The sequence below is a fragment of the Callithrix jacchus genome, chromosome 16, assembly GCF_049354715.1.
Source record: "Callithrix jacchus isolate 240 chromosome 16, calJac240_pri, whole genome shotgun sequence".
Classification (NCBI taxonomy): Eukaryota; Metazoa; Chordata; class Mammalia; order Primates; family Cebidae; genus Callithrix; species Callithrix jacchus.
In genome coordinates, this window is record NC_133517.1 from 93,002,795 (window position 1) to 93,028,908 (window position 26,114).

The 26,114-nt window shown below is 33.0% G+C and overlaps 1 protein-coding gene across 48 annotated transcripts in view; it reads right to left on the reverse strand.

The window, feature by feature from the left end:
* Positions 1-26,114, reverse strand: part of RIMS2 (regulating synaptic membrane exocytosis 2) — a 724,815-nt gene that overhangs the window by 302,824 nt on the left and 395,877 nt on the right. For 38 of the 48 annotated variants that reach the window (XM_078353414.1, XM_078353401.1, XM_035276348.3 and 35 more), the window contains 5 exons: positions 24,559-24,605; positions 21,591-21,703; positions 11,393-11,523; positions 5,798-5,969; positions 894-1,047 (listed from right to left, as the gene is read on the reverse strand). In XM_078353414.1, the coding sequence (XP_078209540.1) occupies positions 894-1,047; positions 5,798-5,969; positions 11,393-11,523; positions 21,591-21,703; positions 24,559-24,605 (617 nt within the window). Of the gene's footprint in view, positions 1-893; positions 1,048-5,797; positions 5,970-11,392; positions 11,524-14,953; positions 15,002-21,590; positions 21,704-24,558; positions 24,606-26,114 lie in introns of all 48 variants that reach the window. The other 10 variants (XM_078353412.1, XM_078353399.1, XM_035276360.3 and 7 more) reach the window with 1 other exon arrangement.

The following is a 26,114-nucleotide window of genomic DNA, read 5'->3' on the forward strand; positions in this document are numbered from 1 at the left end:
GTTGTGCTTATAAATTTATACTTCTAAAATTTGGTTAATGTCAATCAGTTCTGCAGAACTTGACAACAATTTTACTAAAACTGGAGCATACTGTCTCCATAAAAATATAACTACCCCATGAATACTATGCAAAACAGTATGCATACACCTTAGTTTCCAATAATAGATTCATTAGAAAAATAATGACCTGAGATTTAGGGGCAAAGAGCCTAAAATGTCATCGTTCAATATGAAAAATATTTCTGAGTTTAAGCATCTCTGTAATAATGTAATTCTTTTTCATATTTCAGGCTGTACAATCCAGGGGAAAAGGTACATAATGATAATATAACATCAGTTTATATTCTTGAGATGAATTAAACCTTATAACTACCCTGTAATGCAGATTACTATTTCCCTTTTATAAAAGAAGAAAGTGAGGAATAGAGATGATCTGCCACAAGACATACAGTTCTGAAGTGTAAGAATTAATATTTAAACTCAGAGTAGTCTGAAGTTAAAGTTCACATTTTCATCCACTATGCTATACTTGGTATACTTCATATTCATAAAATATCTAGAATACTAAAGGAGGAAATAATAATTTTGTGTATATCGCTATGTGACTAAACTCATAATAGCTATTTTATTCTTATACTTAGGATTCTAAGCACTAAGATTTAAATGTAAATGTGCTTATTCGGTGTCATATCATCCAAAATACAAATATAAAGGTTTTTAACATTGTGATAGGTGAATACTATGGGTACAACCTTATTTTCATAGTAATAGCTATGGAAACATGAACAAACTCCTATTAATACCCACAATGATATCTTCTAGTTCTGTATCAAATATATTACTCAAGATTAGGAAAAGTCAATAAAAACATGAAAAAGTTTACTAAAACTTACTTTGTAACCTCCTTGTTGGGCTCTCTCCATGGAGCTGTCTTCGTGGCATATAAGGAGAAGGGTGGGGAAGTGGCAATGAAGAGATATCATGCGTTTGAAGTTTGTACCAATGTGGCTCATCATCTAATAATGCTGTTTCTAATTCAATTAAAATCTACAAACCCAAGAGAAAAGGAGGGTTATAATATACCAATAATAAAGAAATTACATTTAATGGTCCTATAACTTTTATAGTAATAATTATAATAGTAATGCTATTGTATAAAAAGCAAGGTCATTTAGATGTTGCAAAATTGTCAATTATGTTTTTGACAATAAATAAACTTTTATAACTTCTTAGTAACTTAATAGTTTTAAATATCTAAGACATTTATTTTGTTGACCCTTGACTACCCATTACTAGAGGCTATTAGATTTACCATTACAAAAATAACACTTTTCATTATAAGTAATAATAACTAATATTTGTATATCATTTTAGAAGTTAAAAAGCATTTTTATTTAGCATCAACCTAAGTGCCCATCAGTGATAGACTGGAGAAAATTATGGTACATATACACCATGGAATACTATGCAGCCATAGAAAAGAACAAGATCATGCCCTTCACAGGGATATGGGTGGAGCTGGAGGCCATTATCCTTAACAAACTAATGCAGGAACAGAAAACCAAATACTGCACGTTCTCACTTTTAAGTGAGATGAGAACACATGGACCCACAGAGGCAAATAACACATACTGGGGCCTAGTGGAGAGTAGAGGGTGGGAGGAGGAAGAGGATCAGGAAAAATACTAATTGGTACTAGGCATAATACCTGGGTAATGAAATAATCTGCACAACTAACAACTGCACAATGAAGATGATATATGTTTACCTATGTAACAAACCTGCACATGTATCCCTGAATTTAAAATTAAAGTTAAAAAAAATAACTTTTACAAGAACTCTTAAATGGGAAGAGAAAACAAATTTGAAGTCCTTATCGTGTTATAAGGATGTGCCTATTATTTGTCATAATTATTAAAAAACTACTAGCTTTGTCTTAGTGTTTAATTTTCATAAACAAAAATACAAAGGCAAAAAAAGGTTAAAAGAACTTGTCTAAGGGCACACCAGCTTGTAAGTGAAAGAGGTATAATCTGAATCAGCATGTCTTATTTAAAATTCTGTATTTACCACACCACCTGGCAAAGATTTAAAACAAGAATGGATTTAAAATATGAACCATATTATAAATTTTATTACAGGAATATCTTAAAAATTTACCCAAAATATCAGTCTGTAGAACTGCCACATAAAGATAAATTACTATTTGCCTAAGGGAGGTAAAGAAGCAACACAGCCAAGTTAATATTTCCATTTTTCTTTTTTGTTTTTGAGACAGGGTCTTGCTCTGTCACCCAGCCTGGAGTGCAGGGGTACAATCATAGTTAACTGCAGCCTCAAACACCTGGGGTAAGGCAATTCTCCCATCTCAGCTTCCTGAGTAGCTGGGACTACTGCATGTACCACGATGCCTGGCTAATAACTTTTTTGGTATTTTTATACATGGGGGTCTTGCTGTGTTACCAGGCTGGTCATGAACTCCTGGTCTTAAGCTATCCTCCTGTCTCCGCTTTCCAAAGAGTTGGTATTACAAGTGTGAGCCACCATGCCTGGACTTATTTCACTCTTCCTAAATTTTCCCTAGCCAGTTTCAAAATTATAGGTACTATGTTCCAAAGAATTACAAACACACAATACAACGCACTTTTTTAATCCCCACATTAACCCTAAGTTGCATACTAGTATTATTTCCACTTGGCTAAAGAAAAACCTGATGCAAGGATGGGTTAAATAACTTGTTCAAAGACATAAGGCTAAGAAGTGGTAGTGCCAGGAACATAAACCCAGGCAGCGAGCTCCAGAGTATCTGCTCCTAACAACTGTGTGACCCTTCTTCCCAAGGGTCATAGAAGGCTTTTTGGTTGTATCATTCTTTGGTTCCTTAGCTGACAACACTCACTTCAATATCTCTATAGATTGTTGTTTTTCCCATGAGATTGCCATTTAATTTACTCAGATAAACCAACTGACATGGTTTGGCTGTGTTCCCACCCAAATCTCATCTTGAATTTTAACTTCCATAATATCTTTGTGTTGTGGGAGAGACCGAGTGGGAAGTAATTGAAGAATGGGGGTGGGTCTTTCTTGTGCTGTTCTCCTCATAGTGAGTAAGTCTCATGAGATCTGATGATTTTATAAAGAGGAGTTCTCCTGCCCAAGCTCTCTCACTTTGTCTGCTGCCATCCATGTAAGACATAACTTGCTCCTTCTTGCCTTCTACCATGATTGTGAGGTCTCCCCAGCCATGTGGAACTGTAAATCTTTTGCTTCCCAGTCTCAAGTATGTCTTTACCAGCAGCATGAAAACGAATTAATACAGTAAGTTGGTACCAGTAGAGTGGGATACTGCTGAAAAGATATCCAAAAATGTGTAAGCGACTTTGGAACTGGGTAACAGGCAGGGGTTGGAACACTTTGGAGGGCTCAAAAGAAGACAGGAAAATAAGGGAAAGTTTGGAACTTCCTAGAAACTTGTTGAATGGCTTTGCCCAAAATGCTGATAGCTATATGCACAATAAAGTCCAGGCTGAGTTGGTCTCATATGGAAAGGAGGAATTTGTTGGGAACTGGAGCAACAGTGATTCTTGTCATGCTATGGCAGAGACTGGTGGCATCTTGCCCCTGCCCCAGAGATTTGTGGAGCGAGACAAATTTCAATTTGTCTCGATTTAAACTTGAGGGAGATGATTTAGGATATCTGGTAGAACAAATGTTGAAGCAGCAAAACAGTCAAGAGGTGACTTAGGTTCTGTTAAAGGCATTTGTTTTTTTTTAATTTATCTATCTATCATCTATCTATCTATCTATCTATCTATTTATTTATTTGTTTATTTTTTTTTGAGATGGGGTTTTACTCTTGTTACCCAGGCTGGAGTGCAATGGCGCGATCTTGGCTCACTGCAACCTCCGCCTCCTGGGTTCAGGCAATTCTCCTGCCTCAGCCTCCTGAGTAGCTGGGATTACAGGCACACGCCACCATGCCCAGCTAATGTTTTTGTATTTTGAGTAGAGACGGGGTTTCAACATGTTGACCAGAATGGTCTCGATCTCTTGACCTCGTGATCCACCCGCCTTGGCCTCCCAAAGTGCTGGGATTACAGGCTTGAGCCACCACGCCCGGCCTCATTTATTTATTTAGAGATGAAGTCTCACTCTGTAGCCAGGCTGGAGCACAGAGGCATGATCTCGGCTCACTGCAACCTCTGCCTCCAGGGTTCAAGTGATTCTCCTGCCTCAGCTTCCTGAGTAGCTGGGACTACAGGTGTGCGCCACCATGCCCAGCTAATTTTTGTATTTTTTAGTAGAGACAGGGTTTCACCATGTTGGCCAGGATGGTCTTGATCTCTTGACCTTGTGATCCACCCACCTCGGCCTCCTGAAGTGTTAGGATTATAGGCATGAGCCACCACACTGAGCCAGCATTCAGTTTTCTAAGGGAAGCAGAGCATAAAAGTTTGGAAAACTTGCAGCCTGACAATGTGATAGAAAAAAAATTCCATTTTCTGAGGAGAAATTCAAGCCAGCTGCAGAAATCTGCATAAGTGGCTTGCTCCTCCTTGCCATCCTCCATGATTGTAAGGCCTCCCTAGCCATGTGAAACTGTAAGTACACTAAACCCCTTTTTCTTCCCAGCCTTCGGTATATCTTTATCTGCAGCGTAAAAGTGAACTAATATACCAACCACACTGAAAAAGACTGAAAGTGAATTGCATGCTAATAGCTGGATAATTTCTTCCCATCTCTCCCCTCTCCAATAATTCTCTACATTACAGCTGGAAATATTTTTCTCAAGTACAATTCAACCATTTTCTTTTTAAAGAGAATATGAAACTGTGCGAGATGATGAGACCCCATCCCTATAGAAAAATAAAATTAGCCAGGTGTGGTGGTAGGTGTCTATAGTCCCAGCTACTTGGGAAGCTGAGGCAGAAGACTTACTTGAGCCCAGGAGTTGAAGCAGCAGTGAGCTATGACTATGCCACTGTGACAAAGCGAGACTCCACAGCATTGGGAAACAGAGAATTGGTTATTGGTCATTGGCTCCCATTATCCACTGGATAACTCCAAATTTGTTTATATATTAAGAGACATGCTCTGGTCTCAGTTTATGCCTCAAACTTCATTTCTTACCACATTCCCTTCCAATTTCAATGCAGTTGACCAAGATCTTCTCACACCTGATGTCTTCTTATTCCCTCTGCAGGAATTTCACTCCCCTTGAATTTGTAAAATTTCTCTCTCTTGGTGAAGACTTCCTTTGACCACCTGACCTACTGTGCAGAGCAATTATGTATTCCTATTGCATTTTCCCCTTCATAGCAATTGGGATGCTATAGTCTAACTGCTATTCATGTGTCTGTATCACCAATGAATTGTAAATTCCTTGAAGTAAGTAACTTTCCTTGTTTACCTTTGAAGGATCGGTTACATTGCAGGGCTTGAAAATAATCCATAAACAAATGGTTTAACTACTTATTAGTGGTATAGTCTGTTCAGTAAACTACCAAGATACACATGTCAGTATAAAACAAAGGAATATATTTGTAAAATACAAACCTTTTATCATTCAATACAGAGTTCTAAAATAAGAACAAATATGTAAAAATTGTCAGAATATGTAGAACCACTGTTTTCTATAGTATCAAGTTTTGTCCCAAAGCAGCAGCAGAAATATATTCCATTAAAGAAACTGTGCCTACTTTTGCAGATATTCTATATATATATATATATATATATATATGTACTGAGGTAATCAGGATAACATGAATAGTATAAACTTTAAAACAACTCCAGATACCTCGCCTAAGAATTCACTTTCTTCCTCTCGAACTCGAGCTTGATCCCAAAGGGTAATCTCTAGCATCCGTTCCCGAAATTCTCTTCGGTGGACTGGAGAATAAATAAATGTTTGGTTCCATTTGGGTTCCAAAGTTTTCTTTACTGTTTTAGTTCTTCTCTTGTTTTTATCACTATGGAAAAAAAAGTATAAACTTACATAGAATTATAAGTTTTGTCCGAAAATTTATTGATGTAAAATTTCTCTGGAGACAAGACCATAAATTTATCATACATTACAAATGTTATGATCTTTAAAATTATGAAAAATTTAAGCTACATACTATATCACATTTTATAGGTATGACAATAATAGCCATGTTTCAATAAATCTTAAATTTTTTCAATAACAGATTATTGAAAACTTAATCTTTCTCAAAATCTAAATAAAACCAGACTTGAGAATCTTGGCTCTATAATTTTTTAACATATTGCCCTATTGAAAACTTTCTAATGATAATTAACCAGTAACATTGCATATACTACTCACTTAAATTACAGAAGTTTCACTGTACAAAAAAGATGAGTAATTGTGATATTCACAATTTCTTATCTATAAAGTTCTAGCTAATGACCAATTATAATTTGTATTTATAAAGGTATTTTTGTAAATACAAGAAATTCAGATTTGTTTATTTGACATATATTTGGTACTTTAAAACATTGTAAATTTATTTCTATGTGAGGTAGTCACCATAACGTGGGATGAAAATGCAAGATAGCCATCCCAATAAACTACCTCTTAAGAACAGAAAAAGTGAGAGGTTTCCCTGTTCTTTTTGGTTGTATATCTCTGTACGGTATTACCATACTGTTGTGTTGGGAAATATACTAAAACAGAACTTTAAAATAATAAAATAAAAATTTTTAAACATTCAAATATTTCTTTCTGAACATGAAGGATTATCCTATACATCGCCTAGGGTACATCCAACCTATTTGAAGATCACTACTCTTGCTTATTAGGATCACTGGCTGGAAAGAATAAAATTTCCTAGAAAATACAATTTAAGCTACCTAAGAAATCTATTTAAAATGACAGACAAGCTCCAATTAGAACAGCATCAATGATTACAAATTATCTTAGCACAACACAGTTCTAAGAGTTTTGAGAAATAGGGAGGAGAGAGCACAAAGAAGGTGTATGACTGTCTCTGAAATTGGAAAGTTATGCAACTTCTTCTCGTTGGGAATTTCAATGTTTAATATAGATTTTACTTGAATAGTGAAGAGTTATTGTATGTTTCCAGAGCACACATATATAATGTGACAGAAAGCTGCCTTTAAATACATTAATTGATAATAAATTTTGCTAATACACATGGAAAAGATAACATGTAATGTAGCTTTATTAACCATGAAGGCACTGGCAGAAAAATGACATTGCAAACCCATGTAGGAGATTTTATCACTATACGTGGAAAGAAGTAATAATGTGTATGGGAATGAATGATCTGAAACAAGGGTTGTGATGTATGATCTTTTTCTCCCTCCCTTCTTTTAAAGCTTTAACAAATATTTATTTAACATCTATTCATATTTCATTGATGAGGAATGAATATTGAGACCCTGTCAAGAGATAAAGTTCCTTCCACAAAGGCCAGGATGAAAGTATTTAACAGAAGCCTTACTATCGAATTCAAGAATAGTTCATATAAAAATCTGAAAGGCAAAAGGAGAGGAGTAAGTCGTGAACTACCTCTTAAGAACAGAAAAAAGCTCTCAGATAGAGAATGACAATTTGGCTGGCTGACATGGCTCATGCTTGTAATCATAGCACCTTAGGAGGCTGAGGCGGGTGGATCATGAGGTCAGGAGTATGAGACCAGCCTGATCAACATGGTAAAACCCCGTTTCTATTAAAAATACAAAAATCAGCTGGGTGTAGTGGCACACACCTGCAAACCCAGCTACTCGAGAGCCTGAGGCAGGAGAATCGCTTGAACCTGGGAGGCCGAGGTTGCAGTGAGCCCCGATCATGCCATTGCACTCAAGCCTAGGTGACAGAATGAGACTCCATCTCAAAAACAAAACAAAACAAAAACAGAATGACAATTTTAGACAAGATTTCTATATTGAATCGGAAGAGGACTAGACGATCTCTGAAGTTCCTTATAAACCTAACATATATGATTGCAATTTAATAAGGCAATATAGTATGTCCCCAAGCACCAATTCATAAAAAGAACCATGAAAAGTAACCTTACCTTCATCAAGTTAAAAAAAATGAGTTTTACTTTCTCTATAAATATAAATAAAGCCCTCAGAATCAAAGCATGCTGCATAAGTCAAACACTGAAAAGGTGCTAAAATATTTAAAAACTAAGATTAATAAGCATGTTATAGAGATTATTTTAAAATAAAAGCCTAATTATAATAAAATAAATAATGATCTTTAAATGAATCATCAAATTGCTGAAAAGGTAGTTAACTTTTATATAAAATAAAATCCAACCTAATTCTTTTTAAAAAATTTATTTTCGGCCAGGCGCGGTGGCTCACGCCTGTAATCCCAGCACTTTAGGAGGCCGAGGCGGGTGGATCACGAGGTCATGAGATAGAGACCATCCTGGTCAACATGGTGAAACCCCGTCTCTACTAAAATACAAAAAAATTAGCTGGGCATGGTGGCGCGTGCCTGTAATCCCAGCTACTCGGGAGGCTGAGGCAGGAGAATTGCCTGAACCCAGGAGGCGGAGGTTGCAGTGAGCCGAGATTGCTCCATTGCACTCCAGCCTGGATAACAAGAGCGAAACTCCATCACAAAAAAAAAAAAAAAAGAAACACACACAAAAAAATTTATTTTCATGTTACTAGGACTTTGATTTCCATTTAATTTAGTAACAGCATGAAAATACTTGATGTTTTTACTTAAAATTAGAAGAAGAAATATATTTTAACCAGTAACCAACTTTGCTTCAAGATATAAAAAAGAGTATAGGCTAGGCGCAGTGGCTCACGCCTGTAATCCCAGCACTTGGGAAGGCCAAGACAGGTGGATCACGAGATCAGGAGATTGAGACCATCCTGGCCAACATGGTGAAAACCCATCTCTACTAAAGTACAAAAAAAAAATAGCTGGGTGTGGTGGCATGCAATTGTAGTCCCAGCTACTCAGGAGGCTGAGGTAGGAGAATCACTTGAAACTAGGAGGCAGAGGTTGCAGAGACCCAAGATCGTGCCACTGCACTTCAGCTGGGTGATACAGCAAGACTCTGTCTCAAAAAAAAAAAAGCATATAAAATAATCCTACTTAATTTTTAGAGTACACAGTCCATTATCTAGAAAATAATTTTCAAATGGCTTAACTGACATTCTAGACTAGATTCTACTATGCAGTCTCCCTTGCCCCTCTAAAAAGTCTCATCAATAAAAACGCATCAGTTGTTTTCTATTTACTTGTTCAAGTATTTCTTTCAGAAAAATTGTCAAGAAAAATTAAAGAATTTATAACAAAAGCACAAATAATCCTTTATTAATGAGTAAAAACTAGTGTCAACCACAAATAAAAAATTGTTGAGATGACAATGTTACTGAGTTAGGCAGATAATTTTTTTCACTATTACAGATGAAAGCTTGACACAACCTAATCAATAAAGTTATAAAATTTATGTAAAGAATCTTCAAATTCCTGATAATTAACAAGGAACTCAGCTGAGAAATGAGAAGGAAACATTCAAATGCCTCTCACATTCCTTGGCATTGAGAAAAGAGAAATAATACTACATCTGGAATATAAAGGTCTGGTTAAGAACAGCTTCCATTTTATCTTTCACTTTTTGTTTTTTCTTTTTCTTTGTTTTGTTTTTTGAGACAGAGTCTTGCTCTGTCATGCAGGCTGGAGTGCAATGGCATGTGCAATCTCAGCTCACTGCAACTTCTGCCTTCCTGGTTAAAGCAATTCTCCTATCTCAGCCTCCCGAATTAGCTAGGATTACAGGCACCTGCTACCACACCTGGCTAATTTTTGTATTTTTAGTAGAGATGGTGTTTCACCATGTTGGTCAGGCTGGTCTCAATCTCCTGACCTCAGGTGATCCACCCACCTCGGCCTCCTAGAGTGCTGGGATTACAGGTGCAAGCCACTGCGACAGCCACAGAGATAGGGTCACGTTATGGTGGTCAGGCTGGTCTTGAACTCCTCACCTCAAGTGATCTTGTGATTACAGGCATAAGCCACTGCACCCAGCCTAGAAGAGCTTCCCTTTTAGCACTATCTGCTCAGGAAGAGGGGTTACATAAAAATAAAACTAAGCAAAAACAGTCATGAAAGAAATTGAGTAACTTGCAAAACTTAAATTGCCTTAAAAATGTGTTTCCCTTCAAAGTTTTGAGTAAGTAGAGACTTAACGTGCACAAAAGCATAGATGATTATGGCTGTCCTCTTCTCCTACAGTTCCACGTGTATCTCAAAGACAACCCAAATTGTTAAAAACAGCTATCTTAATCAAACTTTATAAGATAAAATTATTTAGCAAATAGTTTCTAATAACTTTAGATGTTGTGGCATCTTGATGTATCCATATTTTGACTTCAAAATATGTATCAAATAAAATGCAAAGTCTTTATTAATTGTCTATTCTATTGTCCTTTTCTTTGCTGAGATTTTAGTCAGGTGACACTGGCACCCAACTAAACCTTGATCACTTTCTACTTGAACTAAATAACAAAATCAATCAGAATCCAAAAGTGTATAAACATGTTTAAGATCACATCTGTGCCAATTCACTTCCAACCTGAGAAAAAATACCCAGATCTTGAGAGCACTCTGTCTTGGGAGGCAGGGATGCAGACATAGAGTTGGGGAAAGGTAATTGGTATCATTCCTTCTTTCTTTTTTCATTATGCCTATTGAATGGTCTCTTTTATTTTTTATATGCCTGAAATTTAGAGTGATTAGTTTTTTTTTTGGATAAAATATTTCTCCAATCCTAATTTCTCCATTTAAACCAGGGTATAACAAAAAGAAAAAAAAATTAAGGGTAGAACAACACCATTTTTATTGATTAGAATAGATACAAAACAAATAATGCTTGAAGAAAGTGATTCTAGGCCCCGTAGTAAGTTTTCTTGATGAAATGAGGTGATGAATACAAAACATACTTGTTAAATTTATAGAATAGAGAGAAATAATATCTTGGTAAGGGGAGGTAGAAATTGTAGAGAAATATGAATACTCTTTCATAGTATTTTTAGCTTTTTGACTAAGAAAGCTAGCATTTTAAACTAAAAATTTTAGTATTTTAGCTTTTTGACTCCAATTTGTGTTAAAAATTTGATTTTTGAAAGCATAATCTTCAAGGATTTTGAAAAATGAACATATATACAAGAAATAATGCACACATGCCTAAAATTAATATTCAAAATCACATATACAATGTTTATGTTTTTAAAAATCCTAAATATTTACTGTCACTATTTTGATTCCTAAGAACCATCACATTTATGTTAAACTTCACATATAATACTAATAAATGATATAGAATTTAAATACCCATTGCTATTAACATTTTCTCATTTATTTTCCAGAACATTTATGTTTGTTTTATATCCTTACCTTCTGTCTGGAAGAAAGTAGATTTTAACATAAGGATTCCTTGGCCTCCCATCTTCCCTGGAAGGGAGATCCTTTGCTCCCAAAATTGTAACTATTAATTGGTGACCAACCTTGTCAAACCATAGTTTTATCTGAAAGCCAAATATATTCATTTATCAATTCAAACATTTATTACACAAACACAATGTTTACTTTTCCAATCTTCACCCCATTCTCTTAGAGCAACATTAGCACAGAATATAAATTTTACTTAGTAAATTGTGGCTAGTTAAAATAAAAGGATATACTATAATAACTTCAATGAATAAAAGAATGATTCAGACATTTCAGTTTGACTGATAGAGCATGTGGACTTTTTATTATCTTAATCTGCACATACTTACATTATCATAATTAAGGACTTTATATACAATGACTACTCTGTATCTTTACTTATGCAAGAATCACCAGTTCATTTTGGTTCCCCTACGATACCGAATTCAGAATAACTGCTCAAAATGAACTGAGTAGATAGTATCCTGTTTACATAACATTCACAGGGAATTTTCAAGTAAATGTTTTATGTTATTTCACAGTTAAAAACATTTAAAATATTATAAGCAAAAGGGATTTACTAGTAGCTTTAGTCAATTGATTCTTTCAGTTGGAACTTGAAACGATAATGAATTCATCTTTAAAAATTGTCCTTATTCAGACAGAAAGTCTCATTCTTTTGTGAAGCCTATGAATAACATCCTTAGAATAATAAAAGTACATTTTATTTTTTGAGGTAAGAAAATGAGAATAATTTTTCTGTGCCATAATTAGGGAACAGAACTTCACATCCAGCTGCTGAATTCGCTTGATTTAACAGTTATCACCTCCCACACACATACCTCACACCTGCACACCTAGCTAGCTGATTCTACTATGTCAAGATCTATGATAATTATGGCTCTGATCCACATCTTGGCCCAGAACTCAGCACATCTCTAACCACTGTATTGAAACTGAAAAGGAATCAGAAATTTGGAACTTGAAAATAACAGTTAAAATTCAGTGCTGGTTATACATGAAACACTGGCAGTTCAGTTCCAATTCCAACATGACTTTGTTGAGTCCCTCACTTAATATCCTAGGGAATGAGACACTGAGTTACTTTTGAGTCAGAAAAGGTAAACTGACGCCCAAAAAAGTATATAAAATTATTTATATCATTTTTTCTTTGCCAAATGGAATCAACCCTTTTATAGAAATGAGTAAGAAATATCCAATTTTTTAAACTATAATTATTAATTTTTATGTTGTCTTTTTAATTAATGTAGGTATTATCTTGCTACTGTATAACAAGAAGTTTTTCTAACGAAGCTGCTAAATACAAAAACAGACCTTAGACAAATATTTATCAAATTGTGGTTAATGAACCTGTGTCAGTACTATCTCACTAATTTATTAAAAAGTTTCAAATTCCTGGGGCCCACCTCTCACCTACTGAATCAGAATTTTAACAAGTCCTCTAGGTGATCCTCAAGTGCATTAAAATTTGAGAACCACTGCCTTAGATTAAGAGTACAACAACTTGAAGAAAAAAAGTCTCCAATATATGAACAGACAACAGTTCAAATACTTGCTTGTCCAATAATATTAGAACATAGATACAGATAAGAAAAGGGGGCATAAAAGAGACTATTCTTCTGGCAAAAGACATGAGGGGAAAACAACAAAAGAAAGAAATACAAGAATGTTTAATTGTACATGAGATGAAAGAGGTGTTACAGATAGTTTCATGGTTCTAAATGTGTGACCAAAACCCAATTGATTTCTATGGTATTCTCTATTTTCACCAGTTATAAAGAGTGTATGGCTTAATTTTTTTCTAAGACATTAACCAGCTTTCTCTGAGGATCATGACATGAATATTAAGCACCTCAAAGAAAAAATAAAGATTGTGCAAGGTTAACAAATTCCTTTGCAATAAATCTTACATTTAAGAAACAAAGAAATAATAATTATTATGAGACTAAGCAAGCTAAAAATGATTAGGGCAAATTATTGATTTCTGTGAGCACGTTTTGAGGGGTCAAACTAAGTACTTGTTGCCATCTCCACCAGCAATATTTTTGCTCCTTTAAAATCATTAAAACTAGCATTTGGGATACATACTTCAAAAGTCTGACAGAGAGTATTCTTTTTAGATTTCCTATGCCATAGAAAATCAAAATATTAGCACTAATATCCATTTCTCATACAGACAGTAAACATATGGCTTTCATATTTTTGCTATATTTTATAGTTTTCTAAATTATAAATTACAAATGTACAGATATTAAAATAATTTGGATAGCAGATGGGCACATTTTAACTTTACTAATTACTTGATAAAAGTTATACCTTTTAATAGACTGCCTTAAACTGGGTATTTGATAATAGCTCTAATTTTTATTTATATTATAGGATTTGCATTGAAGTTTTTAATAGATATCCACTTCACATAATCAAAACAGATTTTATTAGGTACATCACCTTATAACATTCTTAATTTCTTATCTGTGCTTTTTAAACAAGAGGTTAAAATATAGCTGTTGATCCCCCAAAATATAACAAACATATTTCACAATTCTGGTCCTGACATAGACTGTGTTTAGCCCCAATTTCATTAATAAAATTATGAGTATAACTTAAACTGTTTTAAAATAATTATCATTCCAGCTTTAGCATGTAACCATTTTTTAATTTTCCTAAGTAGGACCTAAGCAGCATAGGTAAATATTGTCTATTGCATAATATTAACTAGAGTAATTTTTAAAATTTAAACAAAATAAGTATTACTCAGAAACAACAAATTTAAAAAAAAACATGCAGCAAAGCAGGGAAAGCATACTACTACTTTAAAAAGCTATATTGACATTACTTTACCATATAAGGGTTTCCTAAAGAAAAGAGGCAAACAACTTGTACCCAAGTATTACAGTAACATTAAATAAAATTGCAATGACAAAATATTAACAAAATAAACTCAACTTATTTTTATTTGGACTGTAATTCTGTTCTTTCAAAGTAAAATACTTTCCAAAAACTGAACCTTATATATAATATGCATTAAATTCATATTTTAAATAAGGTACAAATTTATTTGCCAGTCTCCTCAAGGATTTATTACTTGGAAAATGCAAGAGAGTATAGATAGATGTTAAGTGATATAATGAGTGATTTAAAGAGACAGTAACCCTAGTATAATAAAGGAAAATATCAATAGTATAAAATTAGCTATTTCCATCAATGTTACATATATGAGCAGAATCTACATTAAATCTAATTTAAATGCCACTTTGACATCTATAAGGTTTAGCATTTAGTTTTTCATATAAAGTCACTAACAAAGATTGTCTCTTTAAATTTTTATTCAGTATTCTAATCTCCATGCAGAATTTTACAAGCTGGCTAATAAAATGATTTGAAAGTCAATAATATGGTTTGGAGCAACATACCAAAAAAAGTTTTCCTACTAACGCATTTTCCAAAAACATACAAATAAGGGTTAAAACACAACTTTAGTTTCTATCAGGCAGACAAGGCCTTTACCTGAACCCTAGGAACAAAAGGCGTTGTTCTTCTACTAAGGCTTTGGCTCTGGTAAGCAAAATTAAAGAAAAAAGCAATAAAACAAAACCAAAAAGGACAACACACTGGAACTAAAAGACCAAAAGTAAAAACAAACACAACAACTATCCCTTAAATACAATTTTTCCATGACAATATTTATCAAAATTAAGTTCTTCATGTAATGAATAAATTTTGCCCAATGCCAAAATCCATTACAAACTATATAAAATATTAGAATTTGTATAATCCAATTTTTCAAATGTAGTTCACATAACAGGAATAAAGACTAGATATAAAATAACATATTTGGGCTCATATATTTTGAAGAATGATTATAAGTATAACCCAAGAATCAACAAATTTCAGATTTTTATCCTTAAACACATTACATACATAATAGGATACTGCAAAAAGTTAATTGAAAATGTGTTACCGAGTTATTAGTGAAAAGCCATCTGTGAAAGTAATTGTGTGACTTCTCCAAAGTATGTCTAACCAAAGTCAAAAAACTATTACTCAAATTAGCTTTAGAATTTCTTAAAAGGATAAACACATTAAAATTAAAGAGTGTGGAAACGTATTGAATTAGTTGATTCATACTTGATGAATTCATATCAGGTTCTAGCACTGAAACACCATCAGTGGACATTTATTACGTACCACTCAATATAATATGTTTATTGCTAATCATACCTATTAATGACAATATCTTATTTCTTTCTTATACAGTTTGTTATATTTTTCTTAACCTTTATTGACAGTTTAAGTTTATAGCCTCATGGTATTTCCAATAACCTTATGAGGTAGTGGCTTCTACCCCCAATTTGTAGACAAGGAAACACAGAAAAGTGCTAAAAACACTTGCCCATACTCAAAAAGCAAGATAGTGTAAAGGCAGAAAATAGAGCCCAGTTCTTGTTAAATCTCTAAATCAGGTTCTCAGAATCAAATCAAATTTCCTTTCTCTTAGTGACTTTTGTTTTCATTTTGAAACAATTCCCAAAAGACACCACAATAATCAGAATGCTACCTTTATTAGGCATTCCAACATTCCAACAGTTAAAAACAGAACATAATCCAGGTGTGGGAATGGATTTCAAGGCATTTAATTCTGCTTCTATCACCAAGATTCCATCCCATTCCTCAGATTTCTAATGGATGTCTCTCTTGTCTACTTCAAAATCATAAACAGTTAAAGGTGTTTCTCTTTCCACTGCTAACTGGAAACAGATAATGTGTACTAAGAGGACTTTTGGCCAATTCAGTTGGCATTGAACAGACATGGTTTATTTAAGACATAAATCTAAAACCCAAAAGAAAGAAGACTTAAAAGCAGCCTGTCATTCACTCATAAGTCATCCTCCTCTCTCTCTCTCAATCTCTCTCTCTCTCTCTTTCAAAACCAAGGCAGTTTCAAATCTAAGCTGTCTTCCTTTTTGTGTGCATATATTCCCAAGGGAAGAAATATTCAGATATGGAGTATGTTACTAATGTCTATTTGCATTACCACAGGCTGTTATAATGCTTTAGCAAATGACAGAGGGGATACATGAAATTCATAGAGAAACTCAGCATGCTGAAGAAGGGGACTAAACAAGGTACTTTAGAAATGCATTTTATGTCCCCTGTCCTCCTACCTGTTTTGTTTTAGACCAAAAATATTAATGTTACAGAATACTTTTACAAGTAAATATGTCATAAAAGAAAAGAGTCACATAAAAAGAAATAATACTTTCAATTAAATTAATCCTTTAAAACATTTTTCTATGTTCTAAAATGAACTCATACATACATCTCATAGACTTCTGAAATCAACCTTTTGAAACCTGTGGCAATTTACACCTAATCTTCACCCATGAGTTTATATTTTAAATATGGTTCTAAAATATATTTTTGTGTTGATATTTTTTAAATTAAGGTAAAATTCACAAAACATGCAACTGACTTTTTTTTTTTTTTTGAGATGGAGTCTCACTCTTGTTGCCCAGGCTGGAGAGCAATGGCGCAATCTCTGCTCACTGCAACCTCCACCTTTCGTGTTCAAGTGATTCTCCTGCCTCAGCCTCCTAAATAGCTGGGATTACAGGCATGTGACACCACGCCTAGCTAATTTTGTATTTTTAGTAGAGACAGGGTTTTTACAAGTTGGTCAGGCTGGTCTTGAACACCCAACCTCAGGTGATCTGCCTGCCTCAGCCTCCCAAAGTGCTGGAATTACAGGCATGAGCCACCGCGCCCAGCCACAACTGACTATTTTAAAGTGTACAATTCAGTGACAATTACTGCGTTTAGAATTGTGTGGATTCACCACCTCCTTCCAGTTTCAAAATATTTCATCACCCCAGAACACTCCATACTTTACTTTACATAATCACTCCCTATTTTTCCATCTCACTGTCCACTGGTAACCACTGCTTTCTGTCTCTATGGATATTTCAGATAGGGATGGCAAACTACTATGTGCCTCATTGTAATTTGTAATTACTATTAATTCATTTATATTATAAGCATGAGAGATATGATTCAGGCTTCATAAAAATGAAGAATTTGAATTTGTACACCAAAATTTATTTTCCATTTTAATGTCGCTTTCTACTATTAATTGCACTACCAGCTTTAGAACATTCTTTTCATGCAATACTTTCAGAATAACAAAGTTATGACAATGAAGTATAAAAGATTTTAAAAAAGTATTTCATTTATAGAAATTTTTTAAAAGGCTATGGAGTTTCTAAGGAGATAGAAAGGACACATACCTCTTCTTAAATTATGTACTGCTTTTAAATGGACATATAAAATAAATATGTATAATATTTACTTAAAATGGAGTCAAAAATATTGTTTAAAAGTAACTTGGAAAAATACTGCAACCATAAATCAACCACAGATCATGAAGTGAGTGAAATATGATTATCAATAAAATCAATTGTATAATATATTCCCACAGGAAAATAATTCTGAGTCTTTTCTCACTTTGAAACTAACTGAAGCTATATTTTCTTTTAACACCCTATTATAAAACTAGCCAAAGACTACAAAAGAATTAAAAATATTAAGAACTATAAAAGAAATCCACTGAAGGAAAAAACTGCTAAATTCTGGAAGAACACATTTTAAAAATGAAGTCACAATAAGGGAGTGCTGTCAGTGAAAAGGCTAACATACAGCCTACATGGCATAAACCTGAGTTCATGCTGATTTTCCTCACCAAAACATAAATGGCATTTTCACTGTTATGCCCCAGAATAATAAGCAGCAGGACAATTCAAGCATAGAGGGAAAATAAATCGCATATATTTAAAAAATAATTATCAGCTTGAGCATGAAAATGTAAACAACAAATTTACATTATATGTATATTTTATAATCACCTCCTTTGAGAATGCTATTATATGTATATATTTTCTGTTTGAGACGTGAACTGGCAGAATATTAGGAAGGTCAGCTCACATAGTATAAACATTATCATTGTTCTCAGGCGTTAGCAATATCATAATTTTGTAAGTGAGGTATGGGCCCAAGTGAAAATTCACCAAAAGCAAAAACGTCCAAAGGTAGAATAGGAGGAAAAGGAATTGCAATGTTGGTTTATAACGTCCTAGTTTTCCTTAATGTTGATATATGTAGATAGATTTTTCCAACCTCTACATCATTAGAGCAAACCAAATTGTCTCCAGGCTGATAGAGACAGGATTAAATATAAAGGGAACAATTATATACAAGATAGCATCTTACTTATGTTTTCCTGGCTGCAAAATATAAGAATAAAATTCATAAGTTACATGAAGGTAAAAACCATTCCATCACGTTCATTTGTATTCCCACTAACTAGCACTACACTAGATGTGGGGTCAGAACTTAACAGATATTTCTTAAGGAGATGATTGGAGTTAATTAGGTAAAATCTTTTTTTTTTTTTTTTTTTTTTTTTTGAGATGGAGTTTTGCTCTTGTTTCCCAGGCTGGAGTGCAATGGCGCGATCTCGGCTCACCACAACCTCCACCTCCTGGGTTCAGGCAATTCTCTTGCCTCAGCCTCCTGAGTAGCTGGGATTACAAGCACGCACCACCATACCCAGCTAATTATTTTGTATTTTTAGTAGAGACGGGGTTTCACCATGTTGACCAGGATGGTCTTGATCTCTTGACCTCGTGATCCACCCGCCTCGGCCTCCCAAAGTGCTGGGATTACAGGCGTGAGCCACCGCGCCCGGCCATAAAATCATTTCTGAAGGAAAAATTTGAAAACAGATTTCAAGAATCCTAAAATTTTCCTTTGCCCTTTATATTGTAATTTTATTTCTAGAAAGTTATCCTGACAAAAGGATTTTGTCCTAACAAAAATATTCAAGATTTATATTCAAGAATTTCCATGGTATCATTATTCATAATAAGTTAGAAACAAGAAAGATACCCTATAATAATGATTTAAGTTACAATGAAGTATTAAAATAGCTATTGAAACAATTTTAAGAGGAATCTTTAAAGACAGAAAAACATCTACAATGTTACTAAATGAAAATCAGGATTCAAAATAGTATATATTTATTTTAGTTTTGTTTAAAAATTTAGATGTATATGAATGGTTATATTTCAGTGCCTGGATTATAGGTGATTTTTATGTTTTATTAATTTTTTGGTACTTTCCAGATTTCCCACAATGAATATGTAGTATATTTATAACCAATATTTTTTATATATGTGGGTGGGGCATGTGTATATGTGTGGACAATTTCAAAACATATGCAGCTAAAAGTTTTACTACTAATATCATAGCTGAACATAATCCCTCCAAGTCATAAGATAAGGAGAAAACAATACACATTTTAAATTACAACATCACTTATAAATCTAAAGACTATAACTTTACATGATTATACAAAAATTCAGAAGTGAAACTTTTAAGTTTATATTTCTCCCAAATATTTAACAGTTTTACCTATTACCATATGATTTTTTTAACCATGAAGAAAAATAGTTGAATTTGAAATTTGTCTAAATCCCTGAACTGCACTTCTCCTCCTCCCCTCCTAGTCCAATCCGTAATAAAACCTTGGGATTCAAATGAGATAATAAAGTGATATTTATTTATTACAGAAATCTAACTTCCACTCCTTCTTTACCAACTCAAGCAAACTATATGTACACATAGACACAAACATAGACACACACACACACACACACACACACACACACACACAGATTTATTTATGGACTGGCATCATCCAGTCCCAAGAACATTATTTAACAATGAACTATTGAAATGGATCCATAATAAGAAATAACATTTATTAGCATTTTATAGGATGGTAGAATAAAATATACATTTGTAAATATAGATGACAACACATGTGCTGTCAATATATGTAAGAGAATAAGTAGAAATATGCTACTTATTGCGTAGGCTCAAAAAAAAGACCACTGGTCTCAAATGAAAGAGTTCACTCTGTTTATCAAAAAGAAAGGAAAAGAAAATAATAAAGAGAAAAAATTATTTTAGTGAAACATTTACAATCTCCTAATAGCATCTGATATTCTTTTTTACATAACTTTTCTGTTATTGTCACCTTTATGGTCAAAATGGTTCTAAAAAAAAGACATGTCTAATGACTTTTTAAATAACTTCAAATAAACTTTTTTCCTTTTTGCATATACTATAGTACTATAACTCCTTAAATTAATAAAAAACTTCACAAAAATCAAATACTACCCTTTCCCCTCAAAAAAAAGGAAAAATTTCATAACTAATTAGTTTTTAACTGTAACATTTTTTAAATCCAAAATTCAATGTCTAAATTTTGACAACCTAAATAGCTTTTTAATACAAAATTTCAAGTTTAGTAATCACTAATAATACTCGTAATATTAACCTGCATTTTTCTAATCTATAACAATAAATTAAACTATGTTAATATTTTGAAATGGTTAAGTAAGAAAATGACAACAGAACAAATGAATAAAAAGTAAAGGCATTTGCAAAGCGCCTCTGATATCAACACAATATAAAATGCATAAATGAACATTTAACTTTTATTTTAAAATGTTCAAATCAGAGATCACTTAATGTGCAAAGTTATCTGAAGTATTCATCAATCTATTATCCTTCCCTATTTATTTTGTCTATTGACAAAAACATCAAGTACCATTATATTTCATAGCAATATTCAACTCCAATGAATACTATGAACTTATACCAAATATCCTTAAAATTGAAAAGCATTGAAGAATACATAAATATTTACATTTATCTGAAATGCCATCTTTATATAATGTAACATTTTTATTTTTCTTAAAAATCTACGACAATTTATAGTCATCTTAAGGCACAGAGTAAAAATTATGAGCTTGAATTTTGGTATAATTACTAAGGTAAAAAAGGGTCTAAATATCTTCACAAAATCTTTATTAAATTCCAGAAAATCTAACTCTACAAAATGAAGAAGTATGATAAATAATCAAAATTGGATTTCAAAAATTACAATTTTAAGAATGAGAAAGTTGGAGGTTAAAAGCACAATTATGTTCTAGGAATAACTTGGTTTGTAAAAAACTAGCATCATCTTTTAAAAACACTATTTGATATTCTAAAAAGAAAAGTAAATGTAGTGACTACATACTGAAAGTTGTCCTGATAAGAACTGTGGAACATCCCGCAACATTCCAGGACTCATAGGCGAGGTAACAGAAATAGAAGGACGATCCATTTTTTGAGACTCAAAGGAGCTAGAACCTGAAACGATAATTATACATAACAAATAATAACAATGGATCTTCACAAGTACTTAGTAAATTTTGCCATAAATCTTTTAAATTGTTTTTCGATGTCCATAAAATGTCATTATATAGACCATTTTCTTAGACACAACATTCCAAATATTCTTAAAGGGTTTTGTTTGGAAGCAAAAGTGCAGTACAGGGATTCTCTTAAGACCAACAGTGAACCATTTTTTGTGCCAATTATAGTAGAGACAGACCTCAGACCTCTACCTCAGGACTTAGTTACTGTCTGTTAGGTGTACTATATTCATATCTTACAATAACATAGTAAGAAAATGTTAAAAATAGAAACAAGAAGTAATTAAAACATAAATCAATAAAACAACTGGAAGACAAACTACATTTGCAAATGCTAAAAAGTAAGTCCAAAATCATTAATTTTTAAAACAATGTCTGGAAGAATATAACAAATTAAACTGGCATAAAAAAGTGAGGGCATGAAAAAAGGAAATAAAATATTAAATATTTACTGTCACTATTTTGATTCTTGGGGTCAAGAATATTCCCTGTATGTCTGTTGTGTTCTCCAGACAAAATACTGATGACATTCATTGGGATTCAGAACACTGGGGAAGACCTGTGTTTAAGGGAATGGACGTATAAGAACTTAATTTGAAACACAGTGAACCTACAACATCGCTGAGACATCCAAAGGGAGATGTAAAGCAGCTAGGTGGAAGTACAAATGGGAACAAATGTCAAAGTAGAGACTAGTGTTGGAAATTAACTTGTAGAGTTGTATGTCTAACTGGAAATAAAGGTGGATAAAACTCACCTCTAGAGAGAGTACAGAGTAAAATGAAGGGTAAATTGCAAGCCTTGGGATTTGAAGTAATGATGATACGTTTTATATTACTAGCAAGTAGAAAGAATGAAGGCTTTCTAGTAAGAAATAAGCTGGGTTTTTTTGTTTTGTTTTGTTTTTACAATAAAGGTTGTTAAGCTTCAGGTAGCAGGAAGACAGAACAGAATGTATGTATTCTTTGACCATCCAGGCAGGTAGGGACAATGATAGCGTCTTTTGATAATGTAAACTTAGAAGTCAAACAGCTGGCAATTACAACCATAGGAAGAAAAGAATTTATTAAGGGACCAGAAAGGTTAAGGATAGGGGCTTGGAAAAACATCAGTGTTTAAAGAATAAAATACTGGATCTAATTTGAGAAAGCACCCCTGTCTCCTCAGAAACAATTCTGGAATTATAGCCTAGAGACTTTTTTAATGGCTAAAATAAAATAAATGTTTCCATGTTGCTCACACGGTATCTGAGAGATGTAATAAAGGTAAATACAAATTTTAACCTACCCCATAGGATTGTTGTAAAGATTAAATGTGATAGTATAGGTACAACAGCAAGCACAGTTGCAAGTACTAAATAAAATGGGAACAATAAGGATAATGATAATATCACTTTATAATACTTATAATTTTATTATTTATTTATGTTACAGTTTTATGTGATTATTATATATTATATTATTTTGGACAGTCATTTAGCACTTAGTCAAAGATACTAAATCAACCATATTTTGAAGTATAGAGCTATGGCATTCAAAGGACTACTCTGATGAAGACTTCCAAGAAACTTGTAATTGCAAATATGAATGTAAAAAACATCTATTTTAATAGTATATTCCCAATTATTGTGGTACATAGATAATCTGACCATCCTTATTGCTATCACCATGGTTTAAGTCACCACTGTCTTGCCACCAGATTAACCTTCACACTAGTTCTCTTTGCTTTTACCTTGACTCTATTTAAGCTATTTGCAACCTAGTAGTCATTTTTAAAACTAAATATCTCCTAAAAACCATCCTAGACAGCTTCCAATTTTCCTGAAAATAAAAGCCAAAGTCCTTACAGTGGCTTATATAACATATGCAATTTGCCCATTATTCCTCTATCCTCATTCATACCATTCTTTCCCTTGCTTACTCCATTCAGCTACACTGCCCTACTTGAATTTCCTCAAATGCAACTTAGGCTTTCTTGCCTTAAAGCCATTATATCTGCCTATCCTGTACTTGGAAAGATTTCCTCCCTAGGCAGCCACTCCAAATTTTCCCTCCAATCCTTCCTTCTCAATATGTTCTATCCTGACCAACATATTTCAAACTGAAACCCTTTTCTTCCTCTCTCCTAATATCTCTTATGGTACCCTCAATCAATCAAGAAACTTACTTCATTGGAAAAATTAATTAACATTTGAATTAGAACTTAAAATAATTTTTAAGATTATAGATAAATTTGATACTGAACTTATGTATTTATTGTTCCATTACTGCTCTGATATTAAATCAGAACTATTATCCCACTTTCCAAAAATAGAAATTAGAATAAATGTAATTATTCACTAGTTTATTCCAAGCATTTCCCCCCACTTAATGGGAATGAAGTCACAAATAGTAAATTTTAAAACTGGGGAAGTTTTGGGGATGAATTTTTGGGAGTAGTGGGTAAATTCATGATTTTTTGTTGGGATGATGGTTTCACAGATATATATGTATGTTGAAACTTACCTAATTGTGTTCTTTAAGTATCTGCAGTTTATTGTAGTATACCTTAATAATGCTATCTAAAAATATGTAATAAGACAATCTGGTTAAAAATCTTAAAATATTCTACACTTTGTATTTTTTCCCACAGTGACATGAAATAACACTAAATTTTCCATCTTTATATGCTTATATACTTGATAACGAGGTTATCATATTTCTTACTTGACATTACTAGATAAATAATTCATCTGACCTCTGATGAATGCAATTATAAATAACATTTTCTTCTAGAATAAATAAAACTTACTGGACTCCAGTTGTGCATATGTGCTATCAGGTATTCTAGGTATATCACTGAAATGATAAAAAAAAAGAAAGCAAGAAACTGTTTCAACACTTAATGCAACTCATATTTTTTAGCATTATCAAACTATTAATAGGACAGTGTAAAATGAAGAAAACTGTGTATAATAGTGGCATTTCATATAAATATAAAACAAGCATTAGTACTTATTACTAATAAATTATTCTGGGCTAGCCCCAACTATTGAAAAGGAATTAAAATTCATATGCATTCATAGAATATTTATAAAAAACAGACTTTATTTTCTATGTGCTTCACTATACAATTATCCATTAGAAAAAATTTGTATTCAACAAGATAAGTTTTAAAGATATATTTTTATTCTATTCTGCTCTTTGCTTTTACCTGCTATTCTAAATAAGTAACATTAAAGTGTAAATAAAATATCACCAAAATAAAAATAAAAATATTTGGATTGTTATTGATACTTTTATTTTATTTATTTTTATTTTTTCAAGACTGAGTCTTGCTCTGTCACCCAGGCTGGAGTGCAGGGGCATGATCTTACCTCACTGCAATCTCCACTTTATGGATTCAAGCAATTGTCCTGACTCAGCCTCCCAAGAAGCTAGGACTACAGGCACTTGTCACCACACCCGGCTAATTTTTATATTTTTAGTAGACACGGGGTTTAGCCATGCGGGCCAGAAGGGTCTCGAACTCCTGACCTCAACTGATCTGCCCTCCTCGGCCTCCCAAAGTGCTGAGATTACAGGCATGATCCACCAGAAACTTTTAAAATGTAGTACTATAATTGAGAAAGAGGTAAACATGTTTCCACAGGGAATCTCAACATTACCTTGGAACTGTATTTACACCAAAAATAAGTGTATATTTTTATTTGAGATTTGACACAAGGGGTAAATATTAATGGTTACAGCCATTCAGTAAATTACATAAATCAATTCTTTAATATATTAAACAAAAATGACTTGACGATCCTTTAATACCAGGAAATATATTTGATTAATACACTAATCTTATACGCTGCAGTTATACCATAATACAAAACTGCGAAAAGACAAAATAAAAATGAATACAACTTCAAGGGCCAGATTTAATACTTTAAAAGGAACATTTCCATAAAACTAAGCCACCAACCTAGGTTGTTTTTTCAGCATTTTTTTTAAAAAGAGATAAAAATAATATAGGCCCATCATTTCCTAAATGAATTAAAACTGGACATTACTATTGCTACAACAAAGGAATTCTGTTGGCTTCAGCCTTGAATGCTCTTGCCCTAAATCTGCATTTATTAATGCATTATCAGTAATATTTTTCTGTTGCTTTTACTCTGATATAGGTATATATATTACCTTGGCATATAATATAATTCAGTTACCTCTTTAATATTTATTGCCAATGTTTGGAAATTGTCAATTTTAATCTATAGACATTATATTTAATGCATAGGCATTATAAAACAGAGGTATAAATAACAAAGCTAAAGAGTACTTTGGTGTTTGCTTATTTTTGGTCTATTTGTCCACCCTGTTAAA